The sequence below is a fragment of the Elephas maximus genome, chromosome 10 (assembly GCF_024166365.1).
Source record: "Elephas maximus indicus isolate mEleMax1 chromosome 10, mEleMax1 primary haplotype, whole genome shotgun sequence".
Classification (NCBI taxonomy): Eukaryota; Metazoa; Chordata; class Mammalia; order Proboscidea; family Elephantidae; genus Elephas; species Elephas maximus.
In genome coordinates, this window is record NC_064828.1 from 47190139 (window position 1) to 47209201 (window position 19063).

Here is a 19063-nt window from a genome sequence, read left to right on the forward strand (position 1 = left end):
TAAAATGGGTTAATTTTACATTATGTAAATTTCACCTCAATAAACAAAAACAAAAATTTAAAAAGGGACATATGAGACAGTGTCACAAATAAAATTGAAGTATTTACATGTAACACCATTAAATTCCAAGCTACAGGGCCAAGTATCTTTACACTGAGACCCAGTATACATATAAACAATGAAATACAGTTAAACACTCACATTCACTAGACAGAATGCAGTCTAATATTTTCTATCCTATTAAGGTTCATTATTAATTTAACAACCTACAAATGGGGTCATAACCTGCAGTCTGAAAAACCCTATCCTAGGGAATAGGTCAAATAGAGAAAATGTTCACACAGCTGCATTGATGGGGAGCTCCCAATAAAATGATTTCTTGAAGCAAAGTGGGGGGTGGCGGTAAGAAAAACAGGTTTTAATAAATCAGCAGCAGTTGTTCAAAAACAACAGACTTCATTAAGAGTTTTTATCTTACTATTTTTTGAACAGGTACAAGTTTAATACTTAATCACTACTACCTTTTATACATATGAAGGGCTGGTCAAATGTAGATTGCGTTTAACAGATTACCATCAGTGACAATACAGTAATACATTTATTTAATATACCATTTATTTTTCCATAATATTTTAGTAAATTATAATACAACACTAACAAGATTGAAAATCAAAACATGAGTAATAATTTCTAAAAATTCAGATTGCAATTGAGTATTCACACCCTGATGTACATACTCAAAAATTGTATATGGACTCTATCTTAGTGGATTTAGAGCTACAAAACTGTGATTTATTTTTTTTACTGAACTTTAGATGAAGGTATAAAGAACAAACTAGTTTCTCATCAAACAGTACACACATTGTTGTATGACACTGGTTAATGATCCCATGACATGTCAATACTCTCCCTTCTCAACCCTGAGTTCCCTATTACCAGCTATCCTGTTCGCTCCTACCTTCCAGTCCCTGCCCCAGGGCAGGTGCACCTCTTTAGTCTTGTTTTGTTCCACGGAATTGTTCAGTCTTTGGCTGAAGGGTGAACCTCAGGAGTGCCTCATTACTGAGCTGAAAGGGTGGCTGGGGTTTCTCCCATCTCCATCAGGCCAGGAAGTCTGGTCTTTCTTTTTGAGTCAGAATTTTGTTCTACATTTTTTTCCAGCTCTGTCCAGGACCCTCTATTGTGATCCCTGTCAGAGCAGTCAGTCTAGTTGTACTGGACTCAGTCTGGTGGAGGCCGTGGTAGATGTGGTCCATTAGTCCTTTGGACTAATCTTTCTTTAGTTTTCTTCATTCTTCCTTGCTCTCAAAGGGGTGAGACCAGTGGAGTATCCTAGATGGGCTGCTCACAGGCTTTTAAGACCCCAGATGCTACTCACCAAAGTAGAATGTAGAACATATTCTTTATAAACTCTGTTACGCCAATTGAGCCAGATGTTCCCCAAGAACATGGTCCCCACAGCCCTTAGCCCAGTAATTCTGTCCCTCAGGGAGTTTGGATGTGTCTATGGAGCTACCAAGGCCTTGTCTTATACAGGTTGTGCTGGCTTCCCCAGTATTGTATACTGTCTTACCCTTCACCAAAATTACCACTTATCTATCATCTATTTAAGTGTTTTTCCATCCCCACCCCTCCCCCTGCCCCATAACCATCAAATATTGTTTCTTTTTTTTATGTAAACCTTTTCATGAATTTTTACAGTAGTGGTCTCATCCAATATTTGTCCTTTTGTGACTGACTTATTTCACTCAGCATAATGTCCTCCAGATGCATCCATGTTACGAGATGCTTCACAGATTCACTGTTGTTCTTTAATGTGGTATAATACTCCGTTGTGTGTATGCACCACAGTTTGTTTATTCATTCATCTGTTGATGGGCATCTAGGCTGTTTCCATCTTTTTGCTATTGTGAACAATGCTGCAATGAACATGGGTGTACAAATATCTATTCATGTGATGACTCTTATTTCTCTAGGATATACTCCTAGGAGTGGAACTGCTGGATCAAACGGTATTTCTATTTCTAGATTTCTAAGGAAGCACCATATTGTTTTCCAAAAAGGCTGTATCATTTTGCATTCCCACCAGCAGTGCCTAAGAGTTCCCATCTCCCTGCATCCTCTCCAACATTTGTTATTTTCTGTTTTATTGATTTGTGCCAGTAATGCCGGAGTGAGATGGTATCTCATTGTGGTTTTGATTTGCATTTCTCTGATGGCTAGAGATCGTGAGCATTTCCTCATGTGTCTATTGGCTGCCTGAATGTCTTCTTTGAAGTGTCTGTTCATTTCCTTTGCCCATTTAATTGGATTAGTTGTCTTTTTGTTGTAGAGGTGAAAACATGATTAATGTACAAAAAGTAATATTTTGCTTTTCTTACTGTGTTACAAAATTTGTTTGTGAAAATGAGTAGCATAAAAACTTTTTTCCTAATTAGTGCAGATATTCTCACTGGGGCTTTGCTATAATAACCCTTACACAAAATTCTGTATGGAATAAAGTCATTCTTGGAATTTTTTCCAAGAAGTACAATTACTGGAGATCAACAGCACTGGTTCTTATACAGGTTCATCACAAGATAGGAACTTCAAGGGTAATATTAAAAATGACCTCCATTTTAATCATTTTCTTTTACTTCCCAAAGACAAGGCCTAAACAGTTGAAACACTGAGTTGAACCTAGTGATCCCACTAGTAGTAGAGTGGTTTTATTATCACCACGTACATATCTGATTTCAGTTCTACATAACATATTATGCTCATATACTACATTTATACAAATCAGATTATTGTTCCATTATTCAAAATAAATCTTTTATTTTATAAATGCCTTACCTACATATTTCCATACGCCTACTTTTGTATCTAAGTTTTAAATTCTATTTTTATTTATCATAATGGAAATTTTTTTTGTTGCAACCCAATGGACAGAATTTGATAATAAAGAAGTAAAAAATTAAAAAGTTTTCTACACCAGCACAACAGAAAGTATTAAAAAACTGAACTATACTTTTAGCACAAGGGTTTCTTTTTAGAGAAACGATCATGTTATATTTACCATGACTATTCTGTAAGGCAATCCACCAGGTGATTAAGCTTGTAGCACAGATGGTTACTTATGGTGGTACGATTTCTGGAAATTTAAACTGCTAACCTTATTTTTCACACGTTAAATTGGCACACATGGACTATAACTAGTGAAACAATTAGGTCTACTTCTTTAAAAATAATACCTAGACTTTATAATCTTACTAACAACTAGACAAGTTATCATTAGAGCCAGATGATATAGCATGACAGGAATGCAGTGCCTATAGTATTTTGCAACTAGATACACACTCCTCAAGAAGTTCCCAAAATAATTAGTTTTCCCTTGTGCTTCTGAAATTCACCACCAGGATATGGGATGTTAAAAAAAAAAAAAAGTCTTATGTGTTATTTTCAGACAAGGATAATGACACTTTTATAATGTATTTTAACTAATATCTACCTAAGGTGCCCTGGTGGTGCAATGGTTAAGCACTCAGCTGATAACCGACAGGCTGGCAAACCCACCACAGCTCCATGGGAGAAAAGACCCAGAGATATGCCTCCAAAAAGATTATAGCCTAGGAAACCCTATGGGGTAGTTCTACTCTGTCATGTAGGGTCACTGTCAGAATCTACTCTAAGACACACAACAACAACATCTGCCTAGAGATGGATCCATAAAACTTTGATCCATTGTAAACAACAGTTTGTTGTTGTTGTTCGGTGCCATCAAGTCAGCTCTGACTCATAGCGACAATACGTACAAAAGAAAGAAATGCTGCCTGGTCCTGTGCCATCCTCACAGTCATTGTTATACTTGAGCCCACTGCAGCCACTGTGTCAATCCATCTCATTGAGGCACTTCTTCTTTTTCGCCGACCGTCTACTTTACCAAGCATGATGTCCTTCTCCAGGGACTGATCCCTCCTGATAACAGGTCCAAAGTATGTACAACATAGTCTCACTACCCTTGCTTCTAAGGAGCATTCTGGTTGTGCTTCTTCTCACACAGATTTGTTCGTTCTTTTGGCAGTCCATGCTTTATTCAATATTTTTCGCCAACATCACAATTCAAAGGCATCAATTCTTCTTCGGTCTTCCTTACTTATTGTCCAGCTTTCACATGCATAGGAGGTGACTGAAAACATCATTGCTTGGGTCAGGTGCACCTTAGTTTTCAAGGTGACATCTTTGCTTTTCAACACTTAAAGAGGTCTTTTTGTAGCAGATTTGCCCAATGCAATGCATCTTTTGTTTTCCTGACTGCTGCTTCCATGGTTGTTCATTGTGGATCCAAGTAAAATGAAATCCTTGACAACTTCAATCAAAGCACTTCAATTAAGAAAACAGCTAAGAAGTTCAATTTATCTTAGATTTTTATTGCCTTAAATCACAACAGAGTATATTACTGGAAAGTGTCATTGACCTACTAACCTAAGTTGCTACAAACACCATATTTAGCTGCTTCTACAAACTCACCTATATATCTGGCACACCTGGCTACTGAAATCAGATAGTAAGGTATTGAATATTTTAGTCAGGGCTGTATCAATTTAGTTCAGTTTTCAGAGAATTTGTGATTGCAGATCAACTTTACTAACTGACTCTTAAGAGGGGAAACCTGTATCAAGTAATTATACAGACTGCTGCCTCACCAAATTGTGAGGAATTTCACACATAATTTTCTTTAAAAACGTTAGTAACTTTTGGAGGAAAGGAATAGTTCACATTAAGTATAACACTACTGAACCCATTCTCAGAGGGCAAACATTAAAAGGGTAAAGAAAGGAACACAGAGCAGATAGATATATGTGTAATATTTCAGAAACAAAGACTAAGGGACAAACTCTAAACCTCTTTTGATATGACACAAATTATATTCTCTACAGTTCAGACTTTTATCTAGTACTACAAATGATAGCTGAGAAGTAAGTTTTTTAATTAAAATTGGCTTGTAGATACGTAAATGAATAATTCTCAGTTTAAGGTATTTCTTATATAATCTACACAAAGTAGATGTGTGTAGATTATACCATCATATCCCAGTGATATGACTATAATCAATATGCTCCTTAAAACGTATGATATGAAGAAAAATTAGCCTCATGTCACTCAAAGGTATATTTAGATAGGTATATCTAAGGCTCTTTCATACATCTCATGGTAAATAACTGGGAAGAAAACGGCTCGTATCTTTACCCGAGTTCAATTCTAGCAAAGGTATTAGAAGTTCTGCAAGAGCATCAGGCTCTCTCAGAGCCAGAGACCACTAAAATGTCCAAGACTGCTAAGTATACATAGAGTAGACTTTGTGACGAGAAGAAAGAACATTCTTGTTCAAAAGCTTAGTTCAGAAAACATGTTTAGGGTGTTAATGCCAATCCTGAAAATAAACTGAGTGACCGTGCTCTCTAAAACCTTGACCGCTGCCCACCAACAAAAGCTGACCGACAAAGGTAAATATGCAGCTACTACTTAGCTTAATCAGATGCTGCAATCAATGTCCAGCCTGATAAGTAATCTAGTATGTTCAGAGTGAATACAATTTTCTAAAAAGTCAGGCCTTTCATTTCTTTCTTTTACTGATGTTGCATTTGGCTTTGAAAAAATTATCAATATGCCCCCCCCAAATGTATCAAAATGTATCAAAAAACTCTTGGTGGTCATTTTGAACACTTTGGCTCAATGCTAAACGTGCTGCCTTAGTACATCTTGCAGACATATTCTGGGCAAATTTTCTAATTCTGAAACACCCATTTCTCCTCAGTGATATGCAAACATGACCACCTTACCCTTAAATAGGCTGGTTCTGAGAAATAAGTAAGATGACATATGTGAGTGCTGTTATATAGCCTCACAATTATTTCATTCTCCTCCCCTCAATCCATCTACTGAAAATGAGAAAAATCTAGGTTGTTTTTTTAGGGGAGAGTAACCTAGAAGTAAATTTACTCACTTAAGTTAGGAATTAATGGGAATAACTCAATGGAATAAGGGTCCAAAAATGACTACATTTCACCTTTCCTGTTATCTGGTTACCTCAGGATACTGCGATAGCAATCTACAATTAGGCATTTTACCATGTTAATGTACAGCGAAAGGCTCATAAACAGGTTTAAAATGTCTATTAATAAAATAATTTACCAGCTGACTCATTTTTCCCACCTCAAGGGTCTACCCCAAGTACCTATATTCAAGAGGTAAAGCACAGCATATTTAGACAGGATATTATGGCTGATTACATCTATGTCCAAATTCAATTAAACTTTGTAATGAGCTTGTTATAACCAGCACAAGTGGGATTCACCAGTGGCAGTCTTCCTCGAATGCTACGTACAACAGGCAAAATATTTACTACTGCTAACCAGGATTTAGGAGCCCTGGTAGTGAAGTGGTTAAAGCGTTTAGCTGCTAACCAAAAGTCTGGTGGTTTGAACCCACCAGCCACTCTGAGGGAGAAAGATGTAGTAGTCTGCTTCCATATAGATTTACTGCCTTAGAAACCCTATGGGGCAGTTCTACTCTGTCCTATTGGGTCACTATGAGTCAGAATCAACTTGATGACAGTGGGTTTTGGGTTTGTAACTGGGATTTAAGAGCTCTGGTGGCACAACAGTTAAGCACTCAGCTGCTAATCAAAAGGTTGGTGGTAGCAGAAGAGACCTGGTGATCTGTTCCTGTGAAGAGTATAGCCTAGAAGTCATATGGGGCAGTTCTACTCTGTCTTGTCAGGTCTCTATTAGTCGGAATCCATGTGGTGACAAAGAAAAACAACGGTGATTTTGAATTAATCTGCTTTGTACTCAGGGTAACAATGGCTTCAGGTTTCTTAATATTACCATTTCATGAAGATAGGGAATAAAAAAATCAACACAATGTAGGCTGAAGAGAGCTTTTTAAAGTTTGAGGTGCGTAAAGGGCAACAGGAGAACAGGATGGAGCACCGAACATTTAGAATAGCTGTTGTAGAGAACAGAGGAGAGAACTTAGCTGAAACATGAAAAGAACTTTTAATCAGTTGAAGACTTCACTGAGTTTTTAAATTACATGTAGACAATGCCAATCTATATACAGTGTGATTTTCCTCCAGTAGTACTCAGTTGCCTAGGTTGTCAATTAACTGAATTTTAGAAAGTTTAAGAGTTTCTTTACCATATGGACCATACAGTAAATAAGTATTAATAATTAAAGTACAGAATGAATTTTCTCAAGAAAACAAAAATGTATGAATATAAGTGAATGAGGGTTAGCTTCAATTGCTCTTACATAGCTGGCTAGAGTTAACCAGCCAATTGGTTAACTACTTTAACTAGTTTTAATTTTGAAAATTCTAATCTGTTGTGAACCAGATTACTTAATGAGTAGTATACCATGGTATCCCTAGACAGGGAGGAAGAGAGTGAAAGAAAAAATTATTTCACTGGAAAAATCTTATAAACAATTTGAAAACTAATAAATATCACTCACCCATTTTGAAAAGAGCTGTTTTGTGCTTCTGAATCATCACTGTCACTGATGATAATAGTTTCTCCATCTACATTGCTGTCATGTCCATTAGCAAAACCATTTTGATGTGATGGAGGTAGGACTTCCAAAATCCTACACTGTAATCTGAAATAAAATGATACATTTAAAAATGCAAATCAACTGTTACTTTACAATCAAACATTACAGAACAGCCTAATTACTTAGAACAACTGAAAAGCTATTTTGTCTTGTAGAAACTATGGTCAGTTGATGCAACAAATTTAATTAAAAAAAGATCTGTAACGTTCAATTCAAGCAAAGGCCAGAAGCAATTTAAAACAACACAACACTATTTTAAAGGTCAACTTATCAAGATTCTTAGCAATCACGTTCTTAACTGAAGTCACTGTTCAGAATATCAAATCCTGGCACAATACCTCATTATACGTATTGAGCCTTACTGTTTTTCAAAGCATCTAATATTTTAATATCTAAAATTCTCCTAATCGTAATTTTTTTTATTCTCACTGTAACTTTTGTTGTGCTTTTCCATCTTTGGAAAGCCTCCTGGTCATGAACTCTACTCTACTGGCTTCCCTAACCTCTGCCTCCCTCTATCTAGATTTTAGAGGCTGCAATTTCAGACTCAAGCACCATAATCCCAGTATTCTTTAACACCACATTTCTACTATGCCAATTTTCAATGCTAGAAAAAAATCCACCTGCTTTCTCCATACTCCCTCTTGTCCAACAACTTTACTTTCTGCCTTGAAACTATGAATCTACCATGAGTTCAAAGTTAGGATCTCATGATAGCAACTGTTTTAGTTTTGATATTGTTTCTGTTGGCCCAAATCAGCTTTCTAAAACTTTTCCCTCCCTTCTCAAATCCCATTCCCAGCCCTTTAATATTAGAAAATAAGAAAGGAGATCCTGACTTAGGCTCCTTGATGTCCTTCTCAACATCCAAAGTCTACATCTTGGAAATCTATCTGGCGTTATCTTAAACAGTTAGAAATAGAACTACCATACAACCCAGAAATCCCACTCCTCGGAATATACCCTAGAGAAATAAGAGCCTTCACACAAACAGATATATGCACACCCATGTTTATTGCAGCTCTGTTTACAATAGCAAAAAGCTGGAAGCAACCAAGGTGCCCATCAACAGATGAATGGGTAAATAAATTGTGGTATATTCACACAATGGAATACTATGCATCGATAAAGAACAGTGATGAATCTGTGAAACATTTCAGAACATGGAGGAACCTGGAAGGCATCATGCTGAGCGAAATTAGTCAGAGGCAAAAGGCCAAATACTGTATAAGACCACTATTATAAGATCTTGAGAAATAGTAAAAATTGAGAAGAACACATACTTTTGTGGTTACGAGGGGGGGAGGGAGGGAAGGTGGGAGAGGGTTTTTTACTGATTAGTTAGTAGATAAGAACTGCTTTAGGTGAAGGGAAGGACGATACTCAATACATGGAAGGTCAGCTCAACTGGACTGGACCAAAAGCAAAGAAGTTTCCGGGATAAACTGAATGCTTCAAAGGTCAGCGGAGCAAGGGCGGGGGTTTGGGGACCATGGTTTAAGGGGACTGCTAAGTCAATTGGCAAAATAATTCTATTATGAAAACATTCTGCATCCCACTTTGAAATGTGGCGTCTGGGGTCTTAAATGCTAACAAGCGGCCATCTAAGATGCATCAATTGGTCTCAAACCACCTGGATCAAAGGAGAATGAAGAACACCAAGGTCACACGATAACTAAGAGCCCAAGAGACAGAAACGGCCACATGAACCAGAGACCTACATCATCCTGGGACCAGAAGAACTAGTTGGTGCCCGGCCACAACCGATGACTGCCCTGACAGGGAGCACAACAGAGAACCCCTGAGGGAGCAGGAGATCAGTGGGATGCAGACCCCAAATTCTCACAAAAAGACCATACTTAATGGTCTGACTGAGACTAGAGGAATCCTGGCGGTCATGGTCCCCAAACCTTCTGTTGGCCCAGGACAGGAACCATTCCCGAAGACAACTCATCAGACATGAAAGGGACTGGACAGTGGGTAGGAGAGAGATGCTGAGGAAGAGTGAGCTACTTGTATCAGGTGGACACTTCAGACTGTGTTGGCATCTCCTGTCTGGAGGGGGGATGGGAGGATAGAGAGAGTTGGAAGCTGGCAAAATTGTCACCAAAGGAGAGACTGGAAGGGCTGACTCAATAGGGGGAGAGCAAGTGGGAGTATGGAGTAAGGTGTATATAAACTTAAATGTGACAGTTTGACTTGATTTGTAAACGTTCACTTGAAGCTCAATAAAACTTAATAAAAAAAAAAAGTCTACATCTTCTATTACTGTTCATATTATTCTATCAGAAGTGTTCTCTTCCATCCTTTACTTTCCTCTTATCACCTCTTCCAACACTTTTCTACTCCTGTGCCTCCCTCTGCTAAGGGACACACTGTTCAGTATCCTGCAAAACTTACATTCATCTCCAGCTTTCTAGAAACTCCTGGGCATAAACTCTTCTCCTCATTCCCTAGAGACTCTCATGCCCTACCCCTGAGGGTGACTGTGGGGACCTCAGAATTTGTAGCCAGCTGCTCTCAAGTGAGGAAGGTCTTGGAGACCCTCAAACTTCAGGCTGGTGTCTAAAGTGAGGGTAGCCTAGTGTGAGCTGCGCTCTCTGTGTAGTTTGGCTAAACTCTCTACAGTAGAGATGGTTCTGTAACCCTATAAATATGCTAAAACCCACTAAACCGTACATTTTAAATGGGTGAATTTTATGGAATGTGAAATATATCTCACTCAATAAAGCCGTAAAAAAAAAAAAAAAAAAGGGACAAAGTTTTAAAAGTTAAAAGCAAAATACTACAGGTGATAAATCAGAAAGCGGGATAGCATTGCTGGAATTACATCCATGGCACTGCTACACCTCTCAGGTGAACAGATGTTAATTAACAATATCCTAAACACATATATATCTATTAATGGGCCAAATCCCTATTCTTTGAGAAAAAGTGGTTCAAGGTTAATTTGCTGACTATATCATTCATTTAGTGGGAGCCCTGGTAGTGCAGGGGTTAAGCGCTCAACTCTTAACTGAATGGTCAGTGGTTCCAACCCACCAGCCACTCCATGGGAGAAAGACATGGCAGTCTGCTTCTGTAAAGATTTACAACCTTGGAAACCCTATAGGGAAGTTCTGCTTTGTCCTATAAGGTCGCAATGAGTCAGAATTGACTCGATGGCAACAGGTTTGGTTCTCTGGTTTTGGATCATTCAATTTGTTAGCCATACCATAAACAAGTTCTGATATATCACGGACACCCATGGGATTGCTTGTCCATTCGCCAGCTCCCTTTTTCTAGGAACTTCATTCTTCCCATATTTCACTCTCTACCACATGACTACCATTAGAACTACCATGTTCTTACAAGACCCTAGCCAGAGTTAGCTGATACAGCGATGGGCACCTTTTGCTAAGCCAATACATCTTTTCTTAAGATTTTAAAATTTGGAAACCAGAAGTAAAATACTAGTCCCTCTTCCATCATGAAATCTGTAAGGTATAAAATTCTGGTGCTTTCAGCAGCCATGTTTCCTATCATGTGGAGGAGGCTAGTGTGCAGTGAGAGAGAATACACAACTTACAAGAGAGAAGACAGGAGAGATGGCAGGGATACTAGGGGCAATCAGTTCTCTTATTCCTATTCTTCCTCATACTTAGCTGAGCCTTACTCATCTCACGTTTGGTTTGGTTGTTTTACTTTTCCTTCAATTCTAACAAACCGGTAAGTTTCCTTTTTTGCTTACATTTATTCAAAATGAATTTCGAATCACAAAACTCCAGAAAAACAAACAGTATATTCAGTACTAACTCATTTTGGGAAGCTGGTAGACTTTCGCAATATCCTAGCACTTATTTTCATTAGTGTATGATCTAAAAAAAAAATGATCTAGTGTATTGCTTATATTCTCCTTTAGGAAAAGAGCATCTTTAGTATCCGCTACAATACCTAATGGAGTCCCTGAGTACTGTGAATGGTCAACATGCTTGGCTGCTAACAGAAAGGTTGGAGGTTCAAGTTCACAAAGAGGTGCCTCAGAAGAAAGGCCTGGTGATTTACTTCTGAAAAAAAATCAGCCATTGACAATCCTATGGAGTACGATTCTACTACAACACACATGAGGTCGCTAGGAGTCTGAATCAACTTGACTGTAGCTGGTTTTAATATTGCTGTTAGACACAAAGAAAATCAAGACCATGGGTTTCCAGCTATTAACAAAGAAAAAACCAACTGATTCCACAACACCCCAAGGTTTAAGAATCAACAAAACGTAGACTATTTGTGTAAATTCAAAGCTCTCAAGGCATCTTAGCTTTACCTTTCACTCATCTTCTCTCACCCTGAGACTTATACAGGTTTAATTGAATGCACCATAATTTTAGTCCTTTTCAGTCTGCTCTTAAAGAAGAAAAAAGAAACTTTTTGTTGCTGTTCTAACAGTAAAGCTTGAGAAAGTTCAACTACCAAGCTTGTACTGGTAGCAAACGGAAATGGTGTCAAAAGAATTGTGGGCTGACTTTCACACTGGCTGGTAGAAATAAGCCAGTGTTTTCAAAGAGGAACAACTACAGGAAGTCATATCAAAACTTGTTGGTGGTACTCTTGAGTACTGTGCTCCTCTAAATAACCATTTAAATGAAACCAAACAGTAAACTTTTTCCCTAAATCAAAGATGAGAAGGTAATGGGGGACAGGGAAGTTAGATTAAGGGAAACAAAACAACCAGAATGGAAATAATGACAATGCTGTGAAAAGTATAAACCATGTCACTGCACAACATGTATAGAAATTGTTAAATGACTAATTTTCTGTGTAACTTTCACCAAAAACACAATAAAATATTAAAAAAAAAACTTGGTGATAATTTAGTTTTACTGATTTAAAAAACTCTATAATTTAGTGGCATGAATTGCACATAAAATACAAAAGAAATCAAATGGATCCACTTTTGAGGGCCTTAGACATCACATCCAGGGATTGTAATATTACGCAGGCTTCCAGGAGGTAATCATGAAGTTTTTCAGTGAACTTCATGACAGGTTTCTTCAAAGACAGAAAAAGAGATCATCTTTACTAGCACAGCCCTGGTGAGTACCTGTAGGTGGTAATGATCATGAAGGAGAAACAAAATAAACAGGTCAACCCTGGGCCCAGGGAGGGTGGGTGCGGTGCCTAAAGTGGTCCAACAGTCCACTGAAGGGAACAGTCTATGACTCCAGTAAGGTCCACAGAGCTACAATAATTTAAGGATTAATTTATTTAAAACCAACAGAAAATTAACAGACAGAAATATAATCCCCTGACGGAAGAAGAAGGGAGAAGAAAACTGTTATAGCATAGGGCCATGCAGAATGTAGTAAAATGTTTAAATAATAATATTTATTATCAATGCTGCTATTAGCTTTGCGCCACATCCAAACCACAGGTAGCATTCTTTGCCAGTCTAATCAAGGCTGGGCATCTCAATGGAGTTTAGCCGAAGTTCATTTACTCAGGATGTCAAGTAAATACCTTCTAATAGATCTCCAAAGAGACGTAGTCTGTCTTTAAACCCACCTGCTACCACGTCTTGGTTTAAAGAGTCCAAAGAAGATTGGATGTAAAAAAAAAAAAAAAACACAGGCTAGAGAATCATGAATTAAGACCCTGCTAGAGGGTCTGTGAGAGTACAGAAACTTTATAAAGTTATGCTCCATATTTGAGGGTACAGTAGAAGGTGGAGGGCAAAAGACGGTCTTATTATTAGAATGCTTATGTATCAGATAAAAATGTGACTTATGAGAATGAAGATGAAGTTCAGGGTTAGAGAAGTTAAACCATTTGCTCAAGGTCACACGACCAGTAACAGTACAGCCAAAACCTTAACTGTCTCATGTGGAAGCCCATATACTTTCTAGCTGGCCTTCCACTCACTAAAGCTGAGGGGGAACGGCAGCACTATATTGATTCAAGAATACCTGAGAGCTTCAAGCCTAGGCAGTAGAGAGGCTCCTAAAGTGCTAGCAACTTAAACACATTTAAGAGTGAAAGCTTCAAGTCTGTGGAAGAGCAGTAAGCACTAAATGATGGCACAGCAGAAGTTAGCCAAGTTTGTTAATAAGCTAGACATGGAAATAGTCTTTTATGTAGAGAATACTTTGGAATGGTATATATTACACACAAAAATTTTTTTTTTCTTTAATAGTCACAGTACAATTAACATTTCAAAATACAGGTCATTAAGACAAAAGCAAAGTATAAGACATTCTAGAACTCAGATAAACGCAGAATTTTTTACAAAGCTTTTGGGTGAAAAGTTAACAGCAAAGGGGAAGAAGACTAGAAGCCCAGGGAGATCCACTTCAGCAAATGGACTGACCCCTCTGTTTGGATCTCTAAAAATGGAATATGTTAAACCTACGGCATACTTCACACCTGCTCCCCCCGTCCTGCCTCATTAGCCTTTTATTTTCTTGCAATACAGGTGCAAGAACATTTATAAAAAATGCTGCACTTGGATAATTACTTCAATACTCTAGGTAGGAAATGGAGTGAACCTGATTAATTCGAAGTTAAAAAAAAAAAAAAAACCCACTTCAAATTAAAGAGGTTATGTGATACCTTGTTTTAACTGGAGAAAACCAGACCACTAAACAAGCTTGCTCCTTCAAACAAAAAGACCGCGAATTATGTCGATTACTTGTCATTGGTAAAGAAGAGGTCAGAAAAAGGTTGTTTTATTTATAACTTAGTTTTTGGACAAATTGGTCAGAGTTGCTCCAACTGTTCTCAGACTATGAACCAGAGAACTAAGGTCTTATTATTTCTCCAACTGGTATTTATCTGACCTTTTGTAACTATCACAAGAAATTATTAGATTCTTACTGAAAACTAAAACCATTATTAAAACAGATATATAACATAAATAAAAATTTTAAGAAAATCCTAGTTACAAGATAGCATATAGATTAAATCCTGTACATTTCTAATTCATTTCCAAATACCTAGATATTACCGGTATGCTGTTTAAACTCCTGAATATTCAAAATTATCATATTAAAAGCACACTAAGTTTGGCTGAAGTATCAGCCAAATTAATTTAAACTTCATGAAAAATAGTTTAAAATTCCAACTAGTGTTCTCAAATTTATAGGCATTTAAGTATTTGTGGGCTCAGTAATATGCTGGGCCTAGCATTCTGATGTAAACATATAAAAAGACATGATCCCAGGGGCCCTGGTGATGCAATGGTTAAGCACTGGGTAGCTAACCAAAACACTGGTGGTTCAAACCCACCTAGCCACTCCATGGAAGAAAGGCCCAGCTATCTGCTGCCATAAAGATTACAGGCTAGAAAACCCTGTGGGCAATACTACTTTGTCAGATGGGGTTGCTATGAGTTGAAATCGACTCCACAGCACCGAACAACATCACTAGATGCGAGTTCAAAAAAATTGGGGGAAAAAAAAAAAAAAGACATGATACCTGTCTGTGAGGTGGTTAAGACTAACATGCTCAGATGAGACAATAAAACATTAAATATAATGAAAAGTCACCATAGACATGATACCAACTGAACTTTTGTTTCAACATGGTACTAGTATTTTAGAACTATTACACTGGCCTCAATGTGACAGACTCATAGGAAGAGACGCAGGCTTCCCCCGTTTCCTCAATCTCTCTGTCATCCTGAACAACAAAAACAATGCTCACAATCTGGGGATGATGGAACAGAAAACAAGAAAAAACCTAGGTTCCTGATGACTTCGTGGACCTTCCACACTCAACCCTAGACTATTTCTGAACTTATTTTAAAGGAGAAAGGAATTTGTATTTTGTTTATGCCACTGAAGTTTTTTCCTATTATACACTTCCAAAGTAAATCACAACAAATAAAGGAAAGCAATCTAATGTTAGGTGAACTAGCTGTTTTTATTAAACACTGATCAGCTTATAAACATTCTGCCTATGTTAAATCGATTTTATGGGTCACAGTATTATATTCCTCAATTCAGCCAAGTAAAGGTTATTATTTAAAATTTGAAAGTTATCTTGCCATTAGAAACACAGATTTCACGTCATATTCTTCAGAAAATTGAAACTCTGAAGGAAAATAAATTTAACAACCTATGATTTAAAAAGAGGGTACGAAGGCAAGAAGGAAGTGGGTGTGGCTATAAAAGGGCAACATGAAGGATTCTTACAGTGATAGAAATATTCTGTATCATGACTGTATCAGCATCAATATTTTGGCTGTGATACTGTATTACAGTTTTACAAGATATTACCAGTGGGTAAGACTGGGCATAAGGGTACTCAGGATCTCTCTGTATTATTTTATAACTGCATGTGAATCTACAATTATCTCAAATAGAAAGTTTAATTTTAAAATGCTAATTATAGATATTAAGAAAATATTAACTCGAAATCAAAGCATTCATTTCACATGGGGGGCGGAATACAAGATGAAAGTAATGTATACTATATGTATTACCACAAACCCACTGCAGCTGAGTCAGTTCCGACTCATGGCAACCCCATGTGTTATAGAGTAGAACTGCTCCATAGAGTTTTCTTGGTTGTAATCTTCATGGAAGCATATTGCCAGGCCTTTCTTCCACAGTGCCACTGGGTGGGTTCAAATGGCCAACTGTTAGGTTAGTAGTCAAGCACAAACCGTATGCACCACCCAAGGACTCTTGTATTATTATAAAGCTACAGTAATAATGGAGGCATTGATGGTTCAGTGGTAGAATACTTGCCTTTCAAGTGGCAGACTTGGGTTTGATTCCCAGCCACTGCACCTCATGTGCAGCTACCACCCTTCTGGCAGTGGAGGCCTGAGTGTTGCTATGATGCTGAACAGGTTTCAGTGGCATTTCCAGACTCAGATGGACTAGGAAGAAAGGCCTGGCAATTTACTTCTGCAAATCAGCATTGAAAACCTTATGGATAACAATGGTCCTATCTGTGACCAATCATGCGATGGCGCAGGACCAGGCTGCATTTTGTCCTGTTGTGCATGGGATCCTCATGAGTTGAAGGCTGACTTGAGAGCAGCTAATGACCACAAAAACCACAGCACAATAATCACAACAGTGTAAGATTGGCAAAGAATAGCCTTATAGTGCAATGGGACAGAACAGAGTCCAGAAATAGACCCACACTTATATGGCCCATTGATTTGACAAAGGTGTCAAAGCAATTCAAGTGAAAGAAGCCAGATTCAAGAGGCTACACACTAAGGCACACTGAGTTCCTGTTAAGGGTCAGGGTGGTGAAAAACTCTGGAAACAGTGGTGACAGCTGCACAACGTGGCGAACGTAACTAATGGAACGAAACTGTATGTGTAAGAAACGCTGAAATAGCAAACGATGGCACTGGGTTTTTGGGTTTGTTATACATAATTTTATTAAAATTAAAAAAAAAAGGCTATATACTATATGATTCCATTTCTATTTATATCCTGGAAAAGACAAAATTATAAGGACAGAAAACACATCAGTGGCTGCCAGAGGCTAAGGGGTGGGGACAAGGGTTGACTACAAAGGGACACAAAGGAATTTTGGGGGGTGGTAAAAAAGTTCTGTGTCTTTATTGTGGTGGGTTATGACTATACACTAAAGAACTTTATTATATGCAAATTCAACAAATAATATGATTTTTTAAAAAACAATAAAAGGTGACAGGATGTACTTTAGTAAACAAAGCCTATTCTACAGTTTGTTTCGAACTCAACTATAATTGCTATTAAAATGAATTTTAAAATCTCTATTTTTACAGAAAAAACTCAATATGCGGTGTTTCCCTTACAATTTGAGTTAAACAGATAAAGACAGGTGATTTCTGTATATCAAAATTTAGTACATAAAAAAGGCATAAGAATTTGCAAGGAAATTATGATATACATATCTAACAAAGAAAGATGACAAAATTATTATACTATTACTCCCTGCATTCTCACATTCTTCTAGCTGGAAGACCTACTCAGAGATACCTTTTTTGGGAGTTTACACAAAACAACCTGAACATTTTTTACTACCCCTAAAGTTAAACATTTTTACATGATAACATCATACAAATGCTGACTCATTTTCTAATCAAATGCTAAGTCTAGAAGGAGATGAAGAAAAACGCAAGCAAATCTTTATAAAGATAGCTAAAAGGTAAACAACATCCAATTCTAATGTTTAATCAGCAAATTATTAATGAAGGGCTAACTTAATTTGTCACTGAAGTACCCTTTATTCATTCTCACCACCCATATGTCAGTTTGTTGTACGGTGATGGATGCATGTTGCTATGATGCTGGAAGGTACGCCACCAGTATTTCACATACCAGCAGGATCACCCATGGTGGACAGATTTCAGCAGAGCCTCCAGACTAAGGTAGACTAGGAAGAAAGGCCTGGTGATCTAATTCCGAAAATTAGCCAGTGAAAACCTTATGGGTCATGACAGAACACTGTCTGAATCGCTTGCTTTGAGCCCATCATCAGGAGGCACATCATGACTGGTGAAGAAGAGGGCCAAGGAGGGCAACGGAGACCCTTGGTGAGATGGATGGGCAACACAGCTGTAATGATGGATCTGAACATGGCTGTGACTGTGAGGATGATGCAAGACCAGGCAACATTTCATCCTGTCACCATGAGTCCGAGTTGATTCAAAAGCTATCTATCCATCTGTACGTCTGTCTATCTATATCATCTTATTCATTCTATTTGAGTGTCAGTGATATATCCACAAGTCTAATAAAGTTGTATATTAGTGGTTCATATATATTTCACTTATCCTTGCTCTGTACACTCTATCCCTATTACCAATACATTACATAATACATACATTAGAAGCTCAAATGTTTATTGAATGAGTCACATAAAATTTGGCTTTGTATGTACTTCCAGTCCTAAATCACAATACCCTTTACCCCTTCAAAGAAAAAAGTCATAAACAATCCCATTTTTTATCCCTAGAAACTGAGCCCAAAGACAGGAAAACAAATAAAAATCCTATTTTCCCCAGGCTTGCAGTCACCTTTCACTGCCACTAGATAGCATTCTTTCATCTGCAAGAAAAATGTATGAAAAGAAAGCTTAAACAGCTCAGAGCACAGAAGTAAAATAATTAAGGCACTCTCTGATAACTGTAACGATAAAGAATTTAAAAAGCAGTGAAACCTGTTTAAATATTGCAGCTTTTTCCTTTTGAAAAATACTTTTTTTTGCACAATATTCCGTTGTGATCCATAGGATTTTCATTGGCAATTTTTTGGACCAATAATCAACATCACGACAAACGGGAAAAGGACCGAAGTTGTCAAATATTTCATTTTACTTGGATCCACCATCAATACCCATGGAAACAGCAGTCAAGAAATAAAAAGACTCATTGCATTGGGCAAATCTGCTGCAAAAAGACCTCTTTAAAGTGTTGAAAATCAAAGATGTCACCTTGAAAACTAAGGTGCACCTGACCCAAGCCATGGTGGTTTCACTAGCC

The 19063-nt window shown here is 37.6% G+C and overlaps 1 protein-coding gene across 2 annotated transcripts in view; it reads right to left on the minus strand.

Annotated features, from left to right (window-relative positions):
* The window catches only part of BAZ1A (bromodomain adjacent to zinc finger domain 1A), an 88665-nt gene that overhangs the window by 49586 nt on the left and 20016 nt on the right, over window positions 1–19063 (minus strand). For both annotated transcript variants that reach the window (XM_049898596.1, XM_049898595.1), the window contains one exon: window positions 7498–7641. In XM_049898596.1, coding sequence (XP_049754553.1) covers window positions 7498–7641 — 144 coding nt within the window. The remainder of the gene's footprint in view (window positions 1–7497; window positions 7642–19063) is intronic.